The following is a 21715-nucleotide window of genomic DNA, read 5'->3' on the forward strand; positions in this document are numbered from 1 at the left end:
TTACAACTTCACAGCCCCCGTAGTCCCTATTCCTTTTCAAAGCTCATTGCTTATACTTTTTCCATAACACACATCAATACTCTACACAGTTAACTTCATCAGTAGGTTGCCAGCTCTGCGAAGGTGGTATTTATCTGTTTTATTTACTGTTACACCCACAGGGCCTAGAGGATAGGCACTCAAATATTTCTGAATGAGTGAATAAATATTTATGCTTCTACTAGTAGCTACCAACTCTCAGAGCCCCGACTGCCAAGGAGCCTCCTAAGCAGCAGACCTGTGCACTAGGGACCTAAGGCTGGTCCATGATTCTCCCCATCTCAGGCTTTTAGGACACGCTGATGTTTGATGGCAATATGATGATGGAAACAAGAAAACTGTGGTCAGAAAGACCTGTCTGCTAGCATACTGTGTGATCTTGGGCATATTCCTTAACTTCTCTGAACCTCAATTTCCTCATCTGTAAAACAGAAATAATATCTACCTCAAAGAATTGTTGGGAGACTGAAGATGATCATGTGCAAAGATGAGCATGGTGCTCCTAGCCATGAAGATACTCTGGTGCCCAAGTACAAGACAGGGCTATCCAGGGAGTCAGCAGGCACCCAACTGTAGCATCCCATTTGGACTTGCTGCATACCAGTGACTCATTAGGCCCTCATCAAGGTGTGCAATTACAAACTGTCCCTCCAGATTCACCCCCCAAAGGGGAAATCTTATAGCTTTAATTATTCCCAGAGATAGTGAGTCTAGGATGTTTCCTAGTGCATCCTTGGCTGTGGTCCTCTTTAGACACCTGGACTCCAGAGCTTTCCAGATAAGTAACCCTCTTGGGCCAGGCCGGAAGACCCACTGCATCTGTTTCTGAACTTTATGACCCCACCCCCACCCCACCCCCACCATGAGAAAAGGCTTAGTAATGTTAATGTAAAAACATTCAAGCCTGCAAAAAAAATTTGGTGAGTTTATTTGAGCCAAATTGTCGACAATTGCCAGGAAGCAAAATCTCAACCAATTGGGATAATGCTCCTGAGAACAGTGGTTTTTCACCTTGTTTTATAGATTACATTCAAAGTAAGAGACATAAATAGGTTCCGTGAAATCCATTGGTGATAGATTAGGGAGACAGGAGAAAGCAAAGCTTGGGGGTAGGGTGAACCTCTGGGATTGGATAAAAAGAAAAATGATAGACACAAACTTCTTTTACTTGGTTGGGTACAGGGTAGTTAACAGTCACAATTAGCATAACAGTAACAATGAAGGCATTTGTGCTCTCCATCCAGACACCAGGTACATTTGGTTTGCCCCAGGGGTCCAGGGTCTGGAAGAAGGGAAGTTACAAGTTACTCTGACATTTCACAGATATGCTATTTTAGATGCAAAAAGACAATAGGCTCAGTTAAGGTAAAGGTTGACCGTGGAGAAGATACCAGCCTAGGACATGATTACCCATCATAGCTTAGCATGTGGCCCCTTTTATCCACAGTAATAACCCAGTAAATAACATGGCCACCAGTATAGAGCTACCATTACGCCTCTTTCTGTGGACTCTAAACATATTTTCTTCCAGAACAAGAGGTGAATCTCTGTGAGCTTCAAGACTTACAAGCCAAGTCAAAGTGGTAGTGTCTGAGCTTCCGTCTCTCAGTCATTATGGTCTAAACACCATGCTACCTAGCCCTTCAAACAAGTGAATGTATTCCTCCTTTCCTTGGGACCTTTGCACTTGAGGTTTCCTCCACTTGGAACACTTCGGCGTCGTACTTCACATGTTGATTCTTCCATCACCCAGTTTTATTTTCTTGGGACATTCATCACTCTCTAATATTATCTTGCTTATTTATTTGTCTACTAGAGGCCCGGTGCACAAATTTGTGCATGGGTGGGGTCTCTTGGCCTGGTTGGGAGCGTCTTGCCTAGCCCTGATCAGGGCCAGCTGGCAGGGGGGTGGGGGGCGGTGAAGGGATGGCGGGAGGTTGGCTGTGGGAGCGCACTGACCACCAAGGGGCAGCTCTTGCATTGAGCATGTGCCCCCCTGGTGGTCAGTGTACATCATGGTGACCGGTCGGTTGTAATGGTCACTTAGGCTTTTATATATACTGTGTTTCCCCGAAAATAAGTCATCCTCCGAAAATAAAACCTACTTACATGTTTCCTTCTGAGTGAAATATAAGGCATCCCAAAAAAAATAAGGCCCCCCCTAGGCTAAACATGAGAGATTTGGTCCACTGATTCTGAAAAAAATGGAGTCACAAGAAATTCAGGAAATTCAGGAATTGGATTGTTATGATGATGTTCCAGAAGATGATGACATGATTGTCACTGAATAAATGAGTAAATTCTTGATAATGTAGGACTCACAGTTTGTCTGGTTTGTGTTGACAACTACCGTACTACCGTACCGTATACAGGTGATAAATTTCCTTTATTTTCATTTAACAATAAATGTGTACCGTATTCTTCTTCATGGAAAAATAAGATATCCCCTGAAAATAAGACCTAGCACATCTTTGGGAGCAAAAATTAATATAACACAGTGTCTTATTTTTGGGGAAACAGGGTAGACTAGTGGCTTGGTGCAGAAATTTGTATATGGGGCTGGGGGGAATCCCTCAGCCCAGCCTGCATCTTCTCCAGGGGATGTTCAACTGCCAGTTTAGGCCCAATTCCACAGGGATGGGGCCTGAACCAGCAATTGGACATCCCTCTCACAATCTGGGACCATTGGTTCCTAACTGCTCACATGCTTGTGAGCCTGATCGCCCCCTAACCCCTCCCCTGCCTGCCTGATTGCCCTCAACTGCCATTCCCTGCTGGCCTGATCACCCCCAAGGCTTTTATTAGTATAGATATGCTCACTGTTTGCTTGCCCTTCTTGAACCTAAACCCCACAAAGACCCTGTATACATTATTCACATGATTCCCATCCCTCAGGGCACCAAGTCAGGCATCCTTTTCTCTCAGTCTCTCCGTGGCCCCTACATAGGGCTTGCCACAGAGAATAAGAAGGTAGTTCTATGCTCCTTCAGCTCAGATGTCACTAGGACACAATTTAGAAAGAAATTTTATGCCTTCACACCCGCTCTAGTGCTCTGAAGGTGGGGATCTCAACATAAATTCTGGCATGGACTAAATGAAGGACCTTCTCCAGAGAGCCGAGTTTCCTCTCCTTCTAGCTAGGACGGGGTCAGTCACCTTTCCAGGATACTTTCCACCCCAATAGCTCCTCAGCTCATAGCATTCACCCAGGCCAGGCCCTGGCACTGGGGACAAGAGAAACACTTTCTCAGAACTTGATGGGGGAAGGGCACACAACAAGCATAGAACCACAGTTGTTTATCGATTATTTACAAACTTACAAACTATTGATAAGAGGTTTTCTTACAGACCCTGGGAAACTGGAGGATGCATTGCAAGGAGAAAAACAGGGCTGTGAAAAGATACGAGATGCCTCGAAATACATTTTGAGATCCAAGGATGGGATAGTTTTTTATTTGGTTGCTGTGCTGGGACCCTGACCCCTCAGAGTGTTTGCCCAGGAATGCTAACCATTCTCCAGTTCCAGGAAGGGGAGGAGCTGTTTTTTAGAGAATTATAGAGAATTAACTATCTTGTTATCTGACTTCAAAATCCTGGAGGGAGACACCAGGGACCACAGATCTTACAGCCCTTACCCTGCCTCCTTGTCTATATCTACTCCGGCAGTTACAGGGGAGGTTACAGCAGGATTTACAGGATGGCCTGCTGCTCTCCCCATACTGCCGGTATTACTGGAATGAACGCTCACATATGGCTCAATCTTGTCTCAGTTTAATTTGGCTCAAGTAGTGCCAGGCAGCCTGGACTCGTTTTGTGCCCGGTTTAAAACTAACTGGCTCCACAGTAGCAATAGGGGCTATACTGGGCTCTAAAGCCCCTGAACCTTCTACCGAACCAGCTAGGGAAGGGGCCCAAGTCAATTATAGGTGTTCAACTAAACTAATCATTCAAAGGGGCTGTCTGAGACCAGCCTGGTTCCTAGGGCAGGGGGGCTTACAGTGTGACAGGTGAGGGGCAGCCTTCCTGTGGGGAAGACAACAGGAAAAGGAGAACTCTGGAGAAGAGATGCTGGAGCCACTAAAACTGACGGGTCTCTGCCCAGAGACTTCAGCCCACCTCTGCCTGACACACATCCTCCTGTACTTCACCCTCCCTAAGCGGTTTCATTTCCTTCCAGAAAACTTTGTTTTCGTTTGATATTTGCCTCTAGGCCTCTGGGAGAAATTTCTGAGCTTCGTTTTCTCTTCTTCGTGTGTGTGTGTGTGTGTGTGTGTGTGTGTGTGTGTGTTTCTCTTCTTGTTTCTAGGATACCTGAGCTGTTCCTAGAACAACAAGCTCAGTAGGAACAAGAGAGTGGGGGTGGGGTAAGGGTGTTAGGATCACCAGATAGAAAAGAAGAAAGGGAGGGAGGAAAAGAAGCTGCCTGGTAACCCCCAGATACCCCAGAGGCACATCAGGGAGCCCCAGCAAAACTAAACAACCAAAAAGGGGCCACTTGCAAAGAGAATATTTAAAGTTTTAGGAAATAAAAAGGTCAGGGAGTAGATTGGGGCACTGCTCAAGGCTGGCCCAAGACAAGCACACTGAGGAAATCTACCAGAGGTCACGGCAGGGAATCTTCCAAACAACACCTGAGAGGATAATGACTGGCAGGCACACGAGCCAGGCTGGGGCCTGCCCTGAAACAGAAGCACACACCCTGAAAGGCGCCAGGCCCGGGGTGTATGTGGATGAGAGGGGAGCAGGGCTCCACAACTCCAAGGCAGAGCACAGGGCTCACATGCAATGAGCAAAAGCGCAGACCTTTCCTAGCCAGCCTGCCCCACCTCCAACAAGAAGGAACCTAGCTTTCCCAGGCAGAGGCAGGCATGAGTGGAATTCCCCTGAGGCAGGCTGCACAGGGTATCCAACAACAGAAGTCTTTTATCAACTTGCTTCTAGAGGGCGAGAAGGAAGCCAGTTCGGCCTCTGCAGGGTACAAAGCCAGTGCAGCTCCCACAGCATCCCCACCAGATAGCAAAGGCCAGAGGGTCACTCAGGAGAGACACTGACCAGAACCCAGGGGCAGAGGTCTCCCTGCAGAGACTGGGCATTTCTCATTCAAATGGTAATTAGACAGCTTCGGAGGAAAGCAGCTTTAAAAATGAGCAGAAAGTGTGGTCTTCCCCCGTTTTAAAAGAGCTGCACTAACCAGTGTGGCTCAGCTGTTTGGAGCGTAGTCCCGTACACCAAAAGGCTGCAGGCTCCATCCCCAGTCAGGGCACATACGTGAGGCAACCAATTGATGTTTCTCTCTCCTCTCTCTCTCTCTCTCTCTCTTCCCCCTCTCTAATAAGCATGGCCTTGAGTGAGGATTTTAAAAAAGTACTAATAAGAGCTCTGCAGTCAAGACTACTTGAGTTGGAATCCCAATACAGACACTAGCTGTGTGTCCTTGATCGAACTGCTTAAGCTCTTTGAAACTTAGTTTCTAAAATATAGGACGATAACAGTACCAAGCTCACAGGGCTGCTCTGAGCAATAAATAAATAGCTCCTGTAAAAGCTTAACAAAGTGCCTGGCACAGAATAAGTTCTTGATAAGGTAGCTTTCTTGACAGAATAATAAAACTATGAAAATCATATCTGGTACAAAACCTACACTGTGCAACTCACACTATGTAACTCATACTGGAGAAGTTGGCATTCCCAATCTGAGGGTGGGGCAAGAGAGGGAGGGCAATGGCCTTCCCATTTTCTGTCCTGGGCCCAGGAGCAAAGAACAGAGGCTGACAGAACCAGAAGCAGGAGGGGCCCCAAGCCTTCAAAAGAAACACTTTTGCAGAAGCCTAAGGAAATGGTGGCTGAGGGCTTCTCGCCTGCAGCAGCGGAGGAGTGAAAAGGCAGCAGGGAAAGAACAGTCCCAGAACCCTGCTTTTCTTCCAGGCACTGTAGACAAAAAGGGGCCACGGGCTAACATGACTAGCTCAGGGGAGGCTTGCATGGCAGCCTTGTGAACTCATAGACCTAAAGTAACCACAAAGGATTATTTGAAATTAAAATCTTTTATTAAAAAGCAGGTTATAGTAGGTAGTTATGTCCTAGGCCAGTATCTTTCCAAAGATCCATTTTCCATCTTTACTGAGACTACTGTCTGTCTAATTGCAACTAAGATAACTTACCTATGGAATGCCAGGGTAACTTGTAACTTCCCTTTATCCAGACCCCTCATGCACAACAAATAGTACCAGGGCCCAGACCAGATTGCCTCAATGTTATTGTTATTATGTTAATTGTTGAATGTTAACTATCCTGTACCCACCTATGCAAAAGAAGCATGAGTCTATCATTTTTCTTTTTACCCAATCCCAGAGGTTTCCTGATTTGCTTTCAGGGGAAAGCAATCTATCACCAAAGTGGTTCTGGTTCAGACTGCCCTCCTATGGCCTCTGAATTTGGTTGGAAAGACATGCCCTCTCTAATCTATCACCAACGGATTTCATGTAACCTACTTACATCTCCTCCTTTGATTATAATGTCTAAAAATAGGTGAAAAACTACCATTCTTTGGAGCATTATCTCAATATATTGAGATTCTGCTTCCTGGCAATTGGCAACAGTTTGGCTCAACTAAACTCACAAAATTCTTTTTTTTTTTTTAAATATATTTTATTGATTTTTTACAGAGAGGAAGGGAGAGAGATAGAGAGCTAGAAACATCAATGAGAGAGAAACATCGACCAGCTGCCTCTTGCACACCCCCCACCGGGGATGTGCCCGCAACCAACGTACATGCCCTTGACCGGAATCGAACCTGGGACCTTTCAGTCCACAGACCGACGCACTACCGCTGAGCCAAACCGGTTTCGGCACAAAATTCTTTATAGGCTTGAATGGTTTTTACTTTAACAGCACTGACATCTCTCAAAGTGACTAGAGTAGACAAATGTTCAGAGCAGCATTTTTCATAAGAGCCAAAAAGCAGAAACGATGGTTAAATGCTCATCAACTGATGAAGAGATAAATGTGGTACTTTATCTTTAATGGAAGGCTATTTGGCCATAGAAAGGAATGAAGTACTGATGCCTGTTACAACATGTATGGACCATGAAAAAAAAAAGTCTCAAAAGGCCAGGTATGATATGATTCCATTTATATGAAATATTCAGAATAGGAAAATCTATATAGATAGAAATAGATTAGTTGTTGCTGAAGACTAGAGATCTTAGGGGGAAATGGAGAGTGACTGCTAAAGAATATGGGGTTTCTTTTTAGGGTGATGATTGTGTTCTAGAACTGACTGTGATGATGGCTGCAAAACCTGAGGATATACTAAAAGCCAATGAATTGTGTCTTTTAATTTTTTTAAATATGCTTTCATGATTTTTGTTTAGAGAAAGAGGGAGAAAGAGATAGAAACATCGATGGCCTCAAGTGAGGATTACAAAAAAGTAAGAGCTCTGCAGTCAAGACTACTTGAGTTGGAATCCCAATACAGACACTAGCTGTGTGGCCTTGAGCGAACTGCTTTGAGAGAGAAGCATCGATTGGTTGCTTCCTGTACGCCTCCTACTGGGGATTGAGTATGCAACCAGGAATTGAATCAGTGATCACTTGGTGCATGGACGATGCTCAACCATTTGAGCCACACCAGCCAGGCTGAGTTGCGAATTTTAAATAGGTGAATTGTATGGTATATATATTATATCTCGACAAAGCTGTTTTTAAAAATCACTACAAGGTAAGTATTAAAGATGGTTTTTGGAGCGGTGTAATATAAAGTTTCAATCTCTATGTATGGGTGGGAATGGATAGCCAAAAAGCTAGAGCCTTTACCAGGTGCTGTAACTCCTTACAAAAACGGCACCAAAACGTTAACCTGGATGTGTCTCCCAGAAGATACCAGGAAACGCCTGTCCATTCCAACTATTAGCATGGCTATGAACTCCCCATGCAATAAGCCCTCTTCCAAGGTACTTACCCAGCTGGGTAGGCAACTAAACCAGACCGGGGGTCACAGGCAAGTCCTCTGCCTCCAGACACTGTTATTCCAAGCACCTTTTCCAAGGTCACCTGTTAGAGCAAGACAGAAGTGGCATGTTATGGACAAAGTGGGGTTGGAAAGGAGGTATTAAAGGTACTCGGGACCATCCTGTAGTACTACTTTTCTAATGCCCCTGTCTTCAGGAGAATGGGCTACTGACTCCTCCAGGTTCCCAGGCCGCCTGATCACGTGGGGAAAAGCCAGTGTGCATCACTTCCTTTTAACAGGGCTCAATCTGCTGGTACCACAGAATGGAAATGAAGGGGTTAAAGCTCTGTTCGCGCCACAGCAGGAAAAGCACTCCCCTAATCCATAAAGGCTCCGTTTACAAGATAAAACCTTAGGTCCCCAGATTGGCTCTTGAGTGGATGGTACTCAGGAGAGGTCACTGATCTTCGTGACTTGGCAGGCATGAAAGAAAGGCCACTCTGATCCACCAAGAGCCAGAAAAATGTTAGGTATCAATTAGATGACTAATTATATCCCTGATCTTTGCATTTTATCACGTTCTTCTCTTTATCACAGGACTCCACCCCCACCCAAATGTCTGCCAGTTCATACAGACTATGAGCTCGGGAGGCAGAAACATGGCTTAATTCTGTGTTTTGCAAAGCACAGATGCTTGGAGTACTCTAATTGTTATCATTAAGCCACAACTCCCACAGAGATGAAAGGGAAACATGTGTCAAGTGCTCAGAGATTCTGAGAGGACGTGGCCACACAAGATATTCGCCATCACCCTCATCGTCACTATTGTTATCCCACATGTCTGCAGTCCCCATAGCGCACACTGAGCTAACCTCAAATAGTTTACTGGACTTTCTGCCAGGTGAAATTCAGATCGCCCTGTAAGCCTCTTGCTTGTCACTGAAGCTTGCCCCTTGCTACAGAATGTCCTGCTTGTCACTCCAGTCCGGTCTCCTCTAGTGTTGTCTGGACTCCCTGCACTGGCGTTGCCTCGCGGGCATGAGTTTCTGATTTGAACGGTCAAGTAAACAAGCTAGACTGAACTCTGCTAAGAGAGTCTCAGAGGCCCTAGGAGGGCAATCTGAACCAGAACCATTTGATGGGTGTTTATATCTGTGGCAAGGTGATCTACTCCTAGTCCAGGCCAGTTTCTGGACAGGGGAAGCCCAGAACCAATTAGGATAGCTTTAGGGTCACTGCTTTTCTCTTATTGTCTCAACTGGAGAAATCAAACTACTCCTTGAGGGACTGTTTCAGGCGTCTTCAAACTACGGCCCGCGGGCCACATGCGGCCCGCAGAGGAGTCTGATCCGGCCCGCCAGGTTTTTTGGGCAGTGAGCGCAGCCGAGGTGTTACAGTAGGAATTAGTAGTTCATATAGTCCGGCCCTCCAGCTCTCTGAGGGACCGTGATCTGGCCCCCACTTTAAAAAGTTTGAGGACCCCTGGTTTAAATTCTCATCTCGAAGGACCATTTTAGTTTAAATTAGGTTGGAAAGACATGCCCTGTGGCTGCCAAAAAACACATCTTGGGACATAATAGTTAAAACCTATTTCCCAGAAGGGTCCCTGAGAGCCTTCTGTGCTTCTTGGAGATGTGGATGGATTCTCAGTCTACTCACGGAGATGCAGTCTAGTTCTAGGGCACCAGCACACTTGCCAATTGTCCTTGGGCCTGTCTGAGGCACCAAATCTAGTACACTAACTTTAGCCTACTCAACACATTTTTAAAAATTCATTAATTGTTTGTCTATCAAGAAAAACTATTCCTTCCTGGCTGGTATAGCTCACTGGTTGAGCATCAACCTATGAACCAGGAGGTCATGATTCGATTCCTGGTCAGGGCACATGTCCAGATTGCAGGCTCAATCCCTAGTAAGGAGCATGCAGGAGGCAGCCAGTTGATGGTTTTCTCTTGCCATTGATCTTTCTATCTCCCTCTACCTTCCTCTCTGAAATCAATAAAAAAAATCATAAATTTATATATATAATTGTATCAGATGTAATTATGTATGAAAAACTATTACATGCTCAATATTCATGTTTCATAGTTTAGAACACAGGTCAGTAACACACTTCCATGGAATTCAACCCAAAGAAATTCTTTACATTTGAAAATCACTTTGCACTCTGCAATATACCAGCTTTGTTCATCTCCTCAAAATCTTTCATGGAATCATAATTTCAGTAGAAATCTCTATATGTCTTCTTTCTTGGTTCAGCCACAGCAAACATATACATTGATCACTCTGACAACAATATAAAATCAGACACTTGGCCAGAAGGCCACACATGTGAGGTTTTGTCAAAGCACTGGAAGGCATGGTAGTTATATTCTCCTTAATACCAACATCCTTTTTGATGTAGAAAAGGACCTTCAATACAGTCTATTTTTTTTAAAGGGCAACACATTCTTGCCGAAGCCAGTTAGGCTCAGTGGTAGAGCATCGGTCTGCGGACTGAAAGGTCCCAGGTTCAATTCCAGTCAAGAGCATGTACATTGGTTGCGGCAGCTGGTCGATGTTTCTCTCTCATCTCTCTCTATTTCTCTCCCTTCCTCTCTGTAAAAAATCAATAAAAAAAATAAAAATCAATTTACTATAAAAAAAAAATAAAGGACAACACATTCTTGATAGTGTATCTTAGTGTATGCCTTCTTCCATACTTACTCAGTCACCTTTCTGAAAGGGCTGAGCACAGGGCACTGGCAGAAAAGTACAAATAACCCGGGGAAATGTGGGGGACACTCGTTCAGGGCACCACCCCCTACCCTGGCACTGTGCCTCTGGCTATCCCAGAGAGAGGCCTGCTCAGAAACATTCCTGCTGCACCCACTGCCTACTGCAGAGAGACAGAAGCCCGAGGCCACATTACCCACATAGATGGGAAAGGTCATAAAATCAAGTGCAGTTGAGCTAAAAGGCTGCCCAATCTTAATTTTTCAAGCTAATCTGATTTCAGACAAATATTTTGGATTCAAATTTGCATCAATTTCTCCAATTGCTTCAGCTTGGTCCCAAAGAACCAGATGAGTCTGTTGATTCTCAGCTTCCCTTCCCTCAGACAGGAATATGGGTAGTAATCCAATTCCATAGATAATTGATTCTGAAACTAGCGTGGACCTTTCACTAGCAATTTAAAGCGAGAAGGAGCCATGAATTACACAGAGCCTAAAGACACTTAGTATTTATCAAAGGTTTTTGACCATGACCCACAATAAGAAACACATATTATATCATGACCCAGTACTAGTGTATACGACACATGTATGTGTGTGCATGTGCTAAAACTGAAATAAAAGTTTCACATGACAATACTTACTCTTATTGCATGCAGAACTGTATGTATTAAGTAATGTAACATTCTATTTTCTATGGTATTCTATTTCATTAAAAAATAATTCTGGCCCTAATCAGTTTGGCTCAGTGGATAGAATGCCAGCCTATGGACCAAAGGGTCCTGCTTCGGTCCCATCAGGGACATGTACCTTGGCTGCAGGCTCCTCCACCGTCCGGGCCCTGGTCAGGACTCGTGCAGGAGGCAACCAATTGGTGTGTTTCTCTCACATCAATATTTCTCTCTGTCTTTCCCTCTCTCTTCCACTCTCCCCAAAAATCAATGAAGAAATATCCTTGTGTGAGGATTAACAACAACAACAAAAAATACTAATAAATTAAATAATAATAATAATTCTAGTTGTGGCCCACTTTATTGATTTCATGACCTACAAAATGGCTGGAAGGTACAGTGTGAGAAGCCCTCCTGCAGACCATCTTTTCAGCGGGGCCTGGGTTTCAGCACCTGTGTGTTCCCCAGTCACTTTCCTCCTAGGATTCTCAGCAGTGTACAGACATCTGGGCCAGGATACCCCACGGCAGGAGTTTGCCTAGGCTCAAAACTGGCTATTTTCAAAGGATTTGTTGGTTTTGGCTTTTTCTGGCTTTCTGAGCAACTAGCTGTCCAAGGGGGGAGGGGGGTTTGGAGAGGGCAATTTCCTTTGGCTCAGTGGAGGAGGAAGAGGAGGGGGGAAACATTCAGGGGCATCAGCTGGTTTTTATTTTATGTTCTAACTCAAACCAGCTTCCTGTTTGCAGGGAGGTTCTGGGCTGAGCTCCACTTTCAAAGGATCTGAGAGTTCAGAGCTCCTGAAAGCTCCAACATTTAGGCTTATTTTGCAAGGCTCCAGGCTCCAGCACGATGGACTTTATAAACCGACTCTCTCCCTCTGATAACCTTCTCCATATCCTCTCTTTTTAAAAACATAGTACGATATCCATCTACCCTAGAAAATGGAGACAGCCTGGACCCTCCCTGCAAACACACCACAGGCTGAAGGCACAGGTCCCAGCAGCGGTATGCTGCAGCTGGCTTGCATGGGCTCGTGAGCACTGATCATGCACGTCTTTTTCCACCTCCACTTTCAGGGACAACACGTTGGTAGATTGAAATCACCACAGTGGAGGTACTTACACCATAGAAATCAGCGAACATTACATACTAGGGTCCTTTTTCCCCCTCAGAGCCTGTAAACATTTACCAACATACCACTGAGTCCAAGTAACTATTATCTCTCACTTGGCCTGTGGTTGTAATTCCCATGTGTTCTCTCTGCTTCAGGCCTTTCCCCTACAGTCTTTTTCCACATGGCAAGCCACAATGATGTTTTTAAAATTTACATGAGGTCATGTCATTACTCTGCACAAAACCTTCCAATAGCTTCTATCTTTAAGTTCAAATCCAAATCCAAGGCCCTAAATCATCTGGCCTCCGGCTGCCTCTCTGACCTCATTTCCTATACTCTCCCTCTCGCTGACTCCATCCACCTCAACCACCCTGGCTGCCTTAAGCACCTCAAGCAGAGTCTAGCCTCAAGTCCTTTGCATATGCTATTCCTTGGATCCTCTAATCTCAGCCATTCATAGAGCTAGTTCACTCAGGTCTTTGCTCAAAGGTCTCCTTCCCAGAGAAGGCTTTCCATACTAGCTTTTCTGCTATCATTCTAAGCCCAACTTATCCTGCTATATTTTATTATATTTTATACTTTATTTTATATATTACTAGAGACCCAATGCACGAAAATTCATGCAAGAATGGACCTTCCTTTCCCTGGCTGCTGGCACCACCTTTGCTCCACCCAGACTGCCTTCCCGCCTTCCCACACTGCCCAGAAGCCCAGGCGGCTGGGCAGTGCGGAACACCTGTGTCCTGCCCCTGGCCACTTGGCACCTCTGTATGCAAATTAACCTATCTTTGTTGGGCTAACTTGCATACTAACTCCTGATTGGCTGGTGGGCATTGCGAAGGTATGGTCAATTTGCATCTTTCTCTTTTATTAGTGGATTTTTTTATTTTACACCTCATCTGAGAATATATATTTTTAAAATATATTTTCATTGATTTTTAGAGATGAAGGAGGGATAGAGATAGAAACATCAATGATGAGAGAGAGTCATTGATTGGCTGCCTCTTGCATGGGGGGATTCAGCCTGCAACTCAGGCATGTGCCTTGACCTGATATCGAACTGTAACCTCCTGGTTCATAGGCTGATGCTCAACCACTGAGCCATGCCAGCTGGGCTGAGGATATATTGTTTTGGAGAGAGGGTAAGAGAGGGAGAAGGGGGTCGAGATAGAAAGAAACATTGATTGGTTGCTCCCACACATGCCCCGACCATAGCTGGATATTATGTCTGCAACCATGGTACATGCCTTGACCAGACATCAAACCCATGATCTTGCATCTGCAGGTCAGAGCTCTAACCACTAAGCAACAGGCCAAGGCTCTCCTGCTTTATTTATTTTTTTCTTTTTAAATATATTTTATTGAGTTTTTACAGAGAGAAAGAGAGAGGGATAGAGAATAAGAAACATTGATGAGAGAGATGGGGATATGCCCGCAACCAAGATACATGCCCTTGACCAGAATCAAACCTGGGACCTTTGAGTCTGCAGGCCGATGCTCATCCACTGAGCCGAACCGGTTTCAGCTTTATTTTTCTTCATAGCACTTAGGCAGTGACCTGACACTGATTATATCTCTGTCAACATACTTACTGTCTGTCTTCTCCATCAGAATACGAGCTCCTTGAAGGCAAGGCGCTATCCCTCACTGGTATATCCTTAGCACATCCTATATAATAAAACCCTAACATGCAAATCGACTGAACCGTGGAATGACTGGTTGCTATGAACTGACCACCAGGGGCAGACACTCAACGTAGGAGCTGCCCCCTGGTGGTCAGGGCGCTCCCACGGGTGAGCACCGCTCAGGCAGAAGCGGGGCTCATGGCTGGCGAGTGCAGCAGCACTGGAGGGAGCCTCTGCGGCAGCGCTAAGGAGCAGCGAGCTGAGCAGTAGGGAGCAGTGCGCAGGCAGGCAGTAAGGAGCAAGGGGTCCCGGACTACAAGAGAGCACAGGCCAGGCTGAGGGACCTCCCCACCCCCAGAGCATGAATTCATGCACCGGGCCTCTAGTAATTTATATAGTGCCAGGCATACATTGGGTACTTGATAAATACTTGATGAATAAATGAAAACATAGCAGAGACTTCAAAAACAGTGAAATACCAGACATGAGAAGTCCAGGAAAACTGGTATTTCAAGCCAGTAAAGATGCTCTCCAAAAAGTATCTAAAACTGCTTGTGACACAAAGACCATGTCCAGATGGGACAAGCACATGGGGATCTTAGATTCTGTTTCTTTCCCTGGCCTGTGTGGCTCAGTAGTTAGAGCACTGGCCCACACACTGATGGGTCAGGTTAAATTACCAGTCAAGGGCACATACTTGGGTTGTAGGTTCAATTCCTCGCTCTACTTGGGGCATGTGCAGGAGGCAACCAATCTATGTGTTGACACTATGATTTTTTTTTCTCTCTCTCTCTCTCCCCCGCTTCTCCCTCTCACTAAATGGCCCCTGGCCTGGCATTAGTAGCAGCCAGCCTTGGTTCACAGCTTGGCCTTTCCTGGGCAACTCCAAGCCCAACACAAGTAGGAGCCATCTGCAGATCACTTTGTAGCTCATGCTGGGTGACCCTGAGCAGAACACAGACAGCTGCTGACTTTATCAACCTCTTGGGAGGCCCCAGAACCAGCCCATCCAGTGGACAGCTTCAGACCACATCAAAGCACCACCCAACCACCTCCACAAGCAACACACTCAAGGGGGGAACTCAGCAGGCACTAGAGGCTCAGGTCAAGAACTGGAGGGACAGCTTTCTGTCCTGAAGTCAGTCCTTCTCTGTGCCATGGGACCCTACACAACTGATCCTCCATACGTTGTTGGTGGTCAATGACGGTAGCCAGTTCTTTCAGCTGATAAGCCTGAGAGTAAATCCCTCCCATTGGCATGCCAAGAGCAGTCAAGAGGGGGGTGTACACAACCAATACAGATGTACATCTCCAGTGCCCAGCGTGGGTGACTGGGGAGACTTTGCCACTGGATCCTACAAAGCACCTACTACATAAGACCATGCTGCCAAGCCCAGGAGATGTAGCAGCTCTAACACACAGAAACAAACATAGCCGAAACCGGTTTGGCTCAGTGGATAGTGTCAGCCTGCAGACTGAAAGGTCCCAGGTTCAATCCCAGTCAAGGGCCATGTACCTGGGTTGTGGGCACATCCCCAGTAGGGGGTGTGCAAGAGGCAGCTGGTAGATGTTTCTCTCTCATCGACATTTCTAGCTCTCTAGCTCTCTCCCTTCCTCTCTGTGAAAAATCAATAAAATATAAATTAAAAAAAAACACACAGAAATGAGAGTGTAAGGAATCTCTGGGACGACTTTAAACATATCAACATTCGCGTCATGGGGCTGCCAGAAGGAGAAAAGAGAGAGCAAGAAATTGAAAACCTATTTGAAAAAAAGACAGAAAACTATCCTATCTTGATTAATGTTCATATGAACAATAAAATACATATCTATCAACAAATCTAAAAAACAAAATAAACGAATGAGCTGAACAGAAACAGACTCATAGGTACAGAGAACATTATGATGGTTGCCAAATAGGAGGGGGATTGAAAGGATGGGTGCAAAAGGTAAAGGAACTAAGAAGTAGAAATTGGTAGTCAAGGGGATATAAAATACAGCATAGGGAAGATAGTCAATAATATATACTGTATATGGTATGAAATGGGTATGAAATATAGTGGGATGATCATTTAGTAAGTTAGATATTGTCTAATCTCTGGGGTATACACCTAAAATTAATATAATATTGTACATCAATTATAATTGAAAAAGTAAAAATGATTTAAAAAAATAAATCCAATAAAATTCTACTGTCACTAAAAAAAGGGAAAGAAAATAGCTGAATTAAAAATCTGGGATAAGACCCAAGTTCTGACAGAAACTTCAGCTCTAAACCCTCACTGCTCACATACACTAGAGCCGAGGTGACTTGGGATACAGCTGCTATAGGCAGCTGGCACTGCAATGTATCTAAAGATCTAAAAACATCGCTTCATGTATAAATGAAAACTCAGAGTTAAGAAAAGAGCATTCACTTTGTATTCTATAGTGATCTCCTCCACATCCAAAACACAGCCTAAAAGCAGGAAGAATAATCAAGTTGTGACCCAGCCTCTGCTGTGGCAGGTGATGACTGCTGAAATAGAGGAAAGCCTACACCAGCCTGAAAGGTGGTGTCATTTTCCCCTGGAAGCAAGGCTGCAGGAGTACAGAATTACTACAGGTATACTGTGAAGGAGGGCTTGAATACCCACCACTCCCAGCATGCACTAGGCAGGGCAGTATTTTATCCTCTTGAGAGGAAAAAGGAAAACAAAATCTTTCCTCACTATAATCAGATAAAGGGATAACTTCATAATAGCCTATTCCCAAGAGAGAGAAAAAAATCAAGCCAACTGTTTAAGTGCTCTCTGGCTCTCATTAAAGGAGATGGAAAAAACAGGTGGCTCAGAGGCGACAGACAGATAGGGCTACTCATTCACACCAGAGGGAACAGTATTTTCCAACATGTAGATTACAACCTATTAATGGGACTTAAAATTGATTTAGTGAGTAATGAATAAATAGAATAAAAATAAATCTCATGGCATGTTGTAAGGGTAATTATGGAAACTTTGATTTTGGGGGGAAGGGGTGTGTGTCTGTGTTTGTGTGTGTATTGGGTCACAATATATAATAAATTTTTCTCTTTTTTTTTTTTTGCCAATCCTCACTCGAGGATATTTTTTCCACTGACCTTTACTTTTAGAGAGAATGGAAGAAAGGCGGGAGAGAGAAACACTGATGTGTCAACACATGGATTTGTTGTCTCCCGTACATGCCCCCAACTGGGGCTGAGGATCAAATCTGCTATGCAGGTTCCTGCAAGTCCTTGACTGGAAATCAAACCTGTGATCCTTTAGTACATGGGCCAATGTTCTAACCACTGAGAAATACCAGCCAAGGCTGTAATGTATATTTCTTAATGTGGGTTGTTCTACAAAGTTTGAAAGGGGTGTGTGTCTGTGTGTGTATTGGGTCACAATATATAATAAATTTTTCTTTTTTTGCCAGTCCTCACTTGAGGATATTTCTTCCACTGACCTTTATTTTTAGAGTATGGAAGAGAGGTGGGAGAGAGAAATAAACCAACACATGGACTGGTTGTCTCCCACTGGAGGGATATGGGGGATCCTAAGGTAAAGAATAGATATACTCCACCCTCAAGGAAGATGAATGATATGCTACAAAGCAATCCAGTATGTGACAAGGGTCATGAGGAAGATACAAAGTGCTCAAAGAAGAGGAGGAGAGATGACTTCTTAACAGGATCAGGAAAGGGAAACAATGAAGCTTTCTTGGAGGGTGAGATGGTATTTGGCCTTGACCTTGCAATGAGGATTGGATTTTGACAGGTGGACATACAAACAGAAGGAATTCTCAGTAAAAGAAGGTGCATGACCAAAAGTTTTGCAGAAGAAAATAAAAGAGCTAGTGAGCAATGGTGAAAGCAAAGATTGTATAGGAGAATAGTTAGGGGAGGCAGGCACCAGGTAGCACACCAGGTAGGCATTGAATGCCAAACTAAGTGGGTCATCTGTAGGTCTGGGAAGCCATTGAAGGGTTTCAAGCCAAGGACACAAAGTTATGTTTTAATGATGTACATAAAACATACAACATAGGCAGGGGGCCCCATCAGGAGGCTGTTATAATAGTTTAGGTGAGAAGTAATGAAAATCTAGATTAGCATGAAGATAGAGTAGATTAGAAATGATGTATTCAAAAGTGACAAAGCAAAAAGAATTGGCAAGAATGGACAGTGTACAAGTTTCAAGGAAAAAGAAGACTCAAATCTTGAACCTCAGATACCATGATCAAAAAGAGGTCTTGGGTGTAGACATGAAAGGAAGGATGGGAGCTAATGGTGTCTGTTTTAGACATGTTGGATCTAAGATGCTTCAGAGATATTTAGTAGGAACCACAGAACGTTCAACTTAGCAAAATAAATAAGAATTAATGTTTGGGAGAGGTCATGACTAGAAATAGATATCTGAGGAATATTCACATGAAGGTGAAAACCACCATTGAAAGTACTGATACAATGAGACAGGAAAAGGAGGCAAGAGAGAGCGAAGCTAAGGATAGAACCATGGGGAATACCTCTTTTTAGAGTATGAAGAAGATGAAGCCAGGCAGTTAGAAAGGAAAGAGGAAAAGCAAGAAGCCAGTGAAAGCGAGGATTCCCAGAAAGGACGGGTGGCTCATATAAGTACTAAAAAGAAGTAAAGGCCCGGCTGGTATGGCTTAGTGGTTGAGTGTCGACCTATGGACCTAACTTTATCTGTTCCTCCCTCCCCACCCCCCACTCCGCTCCTTCACCCCAGAACTAAGCAGTTCACAGCCAGAGGAGAGGCACCAGCCACTGAAAGATCCAGTTTGTGAAGCCAAGACAATGATTCTGCTAGAGAAGGGCTTAAATGGTTCAGATTTGCCCTCCCTTTCTTAGTGTGAGGGGCCACTATAGGGAGTCTGCAATAGTAGAGTTAAGAGCCAGAGCCACAGAGCCAGGGTCAAAGATTTAGCTGACTTCAAATTGGTAAAGGAAACTCCAGCAGCTTAAAGGAAGCCTATCTCTGTTTTTGTTGCCATGTTTTGTTGCCACCAGTTTTTTTCTTCCCCCTTCCATCTCCCTTTCTCCACTTCTCAATCCAACTCAAAACAAGTTATAAATACCTGAGTTATAAGTCATTCCAGCCAAACCCTGGACTTGCTATTTCTATAAACAAGCATGCCACAGTCCTGTCTGAGGCAGAGCACTCTCCATCTTTCCCGCCCTTCCTGCAGGTTAAGAATAATTATGCTGGTCTCTTGCCCAGACTCTACACTCTAATCTCACAAAGCAGATTCTCCACCAGATTCTGAGAATTGCCACTTATGCAAAAGCCGCAAAAGCCCAAGGCCCACAGACTTTGTGCAGAGATTTAGCCAGTGGGGCAGACGCCCAGTGACTGGGTGGGGAGGGGAGTGGGGAAAGGGAGCATCATGCCTAAGCTTACTCACTCCTGCTCCTTCTGAGTCCAAAGTGCCATCTGGTCAGAGGCAGGAAGGGTCAGATGGCCACTTCAAGACTGTACATCAGTCGACCTTGCCTCTCTACTTTGCTCCTGGTCTACCCCATCTGGCTGGTTTATAATTCTACTGTCTATACCATAATGGCTCCTAGAAACAAATAACCCTCAATATGACAGAAAAACCACATGCCCTGAACTCTCTTGCTTAGAGTTCAGAATCGGTTGGAGTTGAGCCATTTCTCTGGTGCTGAGATTAAAATAGCCTCAGCTTCTAAGGAAGGTAATTTGCCACTTCCCAGCAGAAGGCGACCTTAGAGATCCTCTACTCATAAATCCCTGGAGACTGGAGAACAAAAGTACCCAATCCTGGGCTAGCAATTGAATTACTCGGGGACTTAACAAATTTTTTTTAGATAGAAGTCTCTTCCTATCCCCATCTCCTATCTGGAAGTATTATCAATCAATAGACATGGACAGGGGTTCAAAAATCTGCATATTAGAGTCTCCAGGTAGTTCTAATGATTAATTAGATAGAGAACTATTAAATTAATGCATTTTCCCTTTTTGCTTCCAAATTTCAGCCACTCCTGAGACTAAGGAGAAAATAATGATCCTAGTATTCTTAAAAGCCGAAACTGGTTTGGCTTAGTGGTAGAGCTTCGGTCTGCAGACTGAGATTCCGGTCAAGGGCATGTACATTCGTTGTGGCCACATCCCCGGTAGGGGGTGTGCAAGAGGCAGCTGGTGGATGTTTCTCTCTCATCGACATTTCTAGCTCTCTCTCTCTCCCTTCCTCTCTGTAAGGAAAATCAATAAAATATATTTAAAAAGAAAAAAAAGAATATCCAGGTGCTCTCCTCTCTGAGCAGAGCCACACCTTTCCCATCCCCACTCTTCTTACCCCCAGGGCATCACCTTAGCCGTTCCCTCTCCAAACAGCAAGGACCCTTCTTTTGCTTCTGTAACTTGTTTCCTAAGCCTACGGCAGCCCAGCTGGCTCACTTCTATCTCTTTATTTACTTTCTCTTGTAATTTGAGTAATAATAATATCCAGATCCATGGGTACAAAGGGTCTTATGCAGAGAGGATCTACAGCTATAACAATGATCATTTATTGAATGTTTATGTTCTCTGTGCCAACAACTGTGCTAAGCACTTTACAAGATTATTTCATTTAATACTCTTGACAACTTTATGAAGGACAAAAATAATCTCCATTTACAGATGAAGAAATAAGTAAGTAGTGAGTGGAAAAAACAGAATTTAGACCCAGGTCTGTCTGGTTCCAGAAACCATGGTGACCAGAGGAAGGAGTTCAGGCTCTCCAAACCCACCAGAATGTTCAGTTTCTGAAAGAGCACATGGGGAAGTCACTGCGCCTTTGGGGAACCAACAGGGACAGGTCTGAGAACCAAGGCAAAAGGCAGAGGTCACAGGATGAAGTAGAGGGCCAATAGGGTCCTCTCCTGCTAGCTTTAAAGTACTAAAAAAAAAAAAAAAAAAAAAAAAGGGCAGGCCTTACCAGTAGCAGAAATGGGTGACCTCCCCTCACTTAGATGATTACAGAGAAAGAGGAATGGACGGTCTTCCAATGCCAGAGTATCCCACAAGGTCAGAGCTTGGCCATGTCCAGCCGTACTTGACCTACAGTCAACATGGACAACTGACACCTGTTTTCAAGGCAACTGGCATTACAGTGTCAGAAGCAGGAGAATCTGATTTCATGTGCAGATGGAGAAAAAGGTTAGAAGGGCATCAGATCTCAGACCAGAGGAGAGGGAATAAAAGGACTCTTGCTAAAGAACTCAATTATAATACAACTAGAGGCCTGGTGCATGAAATTTGTGCACTGGGGTGGCGGGGTGAGGAGAGTGGGTCCCTCAGCCCAGCCTGCACCTTTTCCAATTTGGGACAACTCAAGGGATGTCTATGTGACAAAAGGATTGGGCCCAAACTAGCACTAGGACATCCCTCTCACAATCTGGGACTGTTGGCTCTTAACCACTCACTTGTCTGCCTGCCTGCCTGTCCCTAACTGCTTCTGTCTGCCAGCCTGATCACCCCCTAACTGCTCACCTGCCAGCCTAACACCTAACTGCTCAACTGCCCTCCTCTGCCGGGCTGGTCGCCCCCAACTGCCCTCCCCTGCCGACCTGATCTCGCCCTCAAC

General features: G+C 44.7%; 1 protein-coding gene across 4 annotated transcripts in view; it reads right to left on the bottom strand.

Annotated features, from left to right (window-relative positions):
• Positions 1 to 21715, bottom strand: part of MAPKBP1 (mitogen-activated protein kinase binding protein 1) — a 62864-nt gene that overhangs the window by 18607 nt on the left and 22542 nt on the right. For all 4 annotated transcript variants that reach the window (XM_045583604.1, XM_045583608.1, XM_036445197.2 and 1 more), the window contains exon 3: positions 7999 to 8090. In XM_045583604.1, the coding sequence (XP_045439560.1) occupies positions 7999 to 8090 (92 nt within the window). The remainder of the gene's footprint in view (positions 1 to 7998; positions 8091 to 21715) is intronic.

This window comes from Pipistrellus kuhlii, unplaced genomic scaffold, assembly GCF_014108245.1.
Source record: "Pipistrellus kuhlii isolate mPipKuh1 unplaced genomic scaffold, mPipKuh1.p scaffold_m20_p_1, whole genome shotgun sequence".
In the NCBI taxonomy this organism is placed as follows: domain Eukaryota; kingdom Metazoa; phylum Chordata; class Mammalia; order Chiroptera; family Vespertilionidae; genus Pipistrellus; species Pipistrellus kuhlii.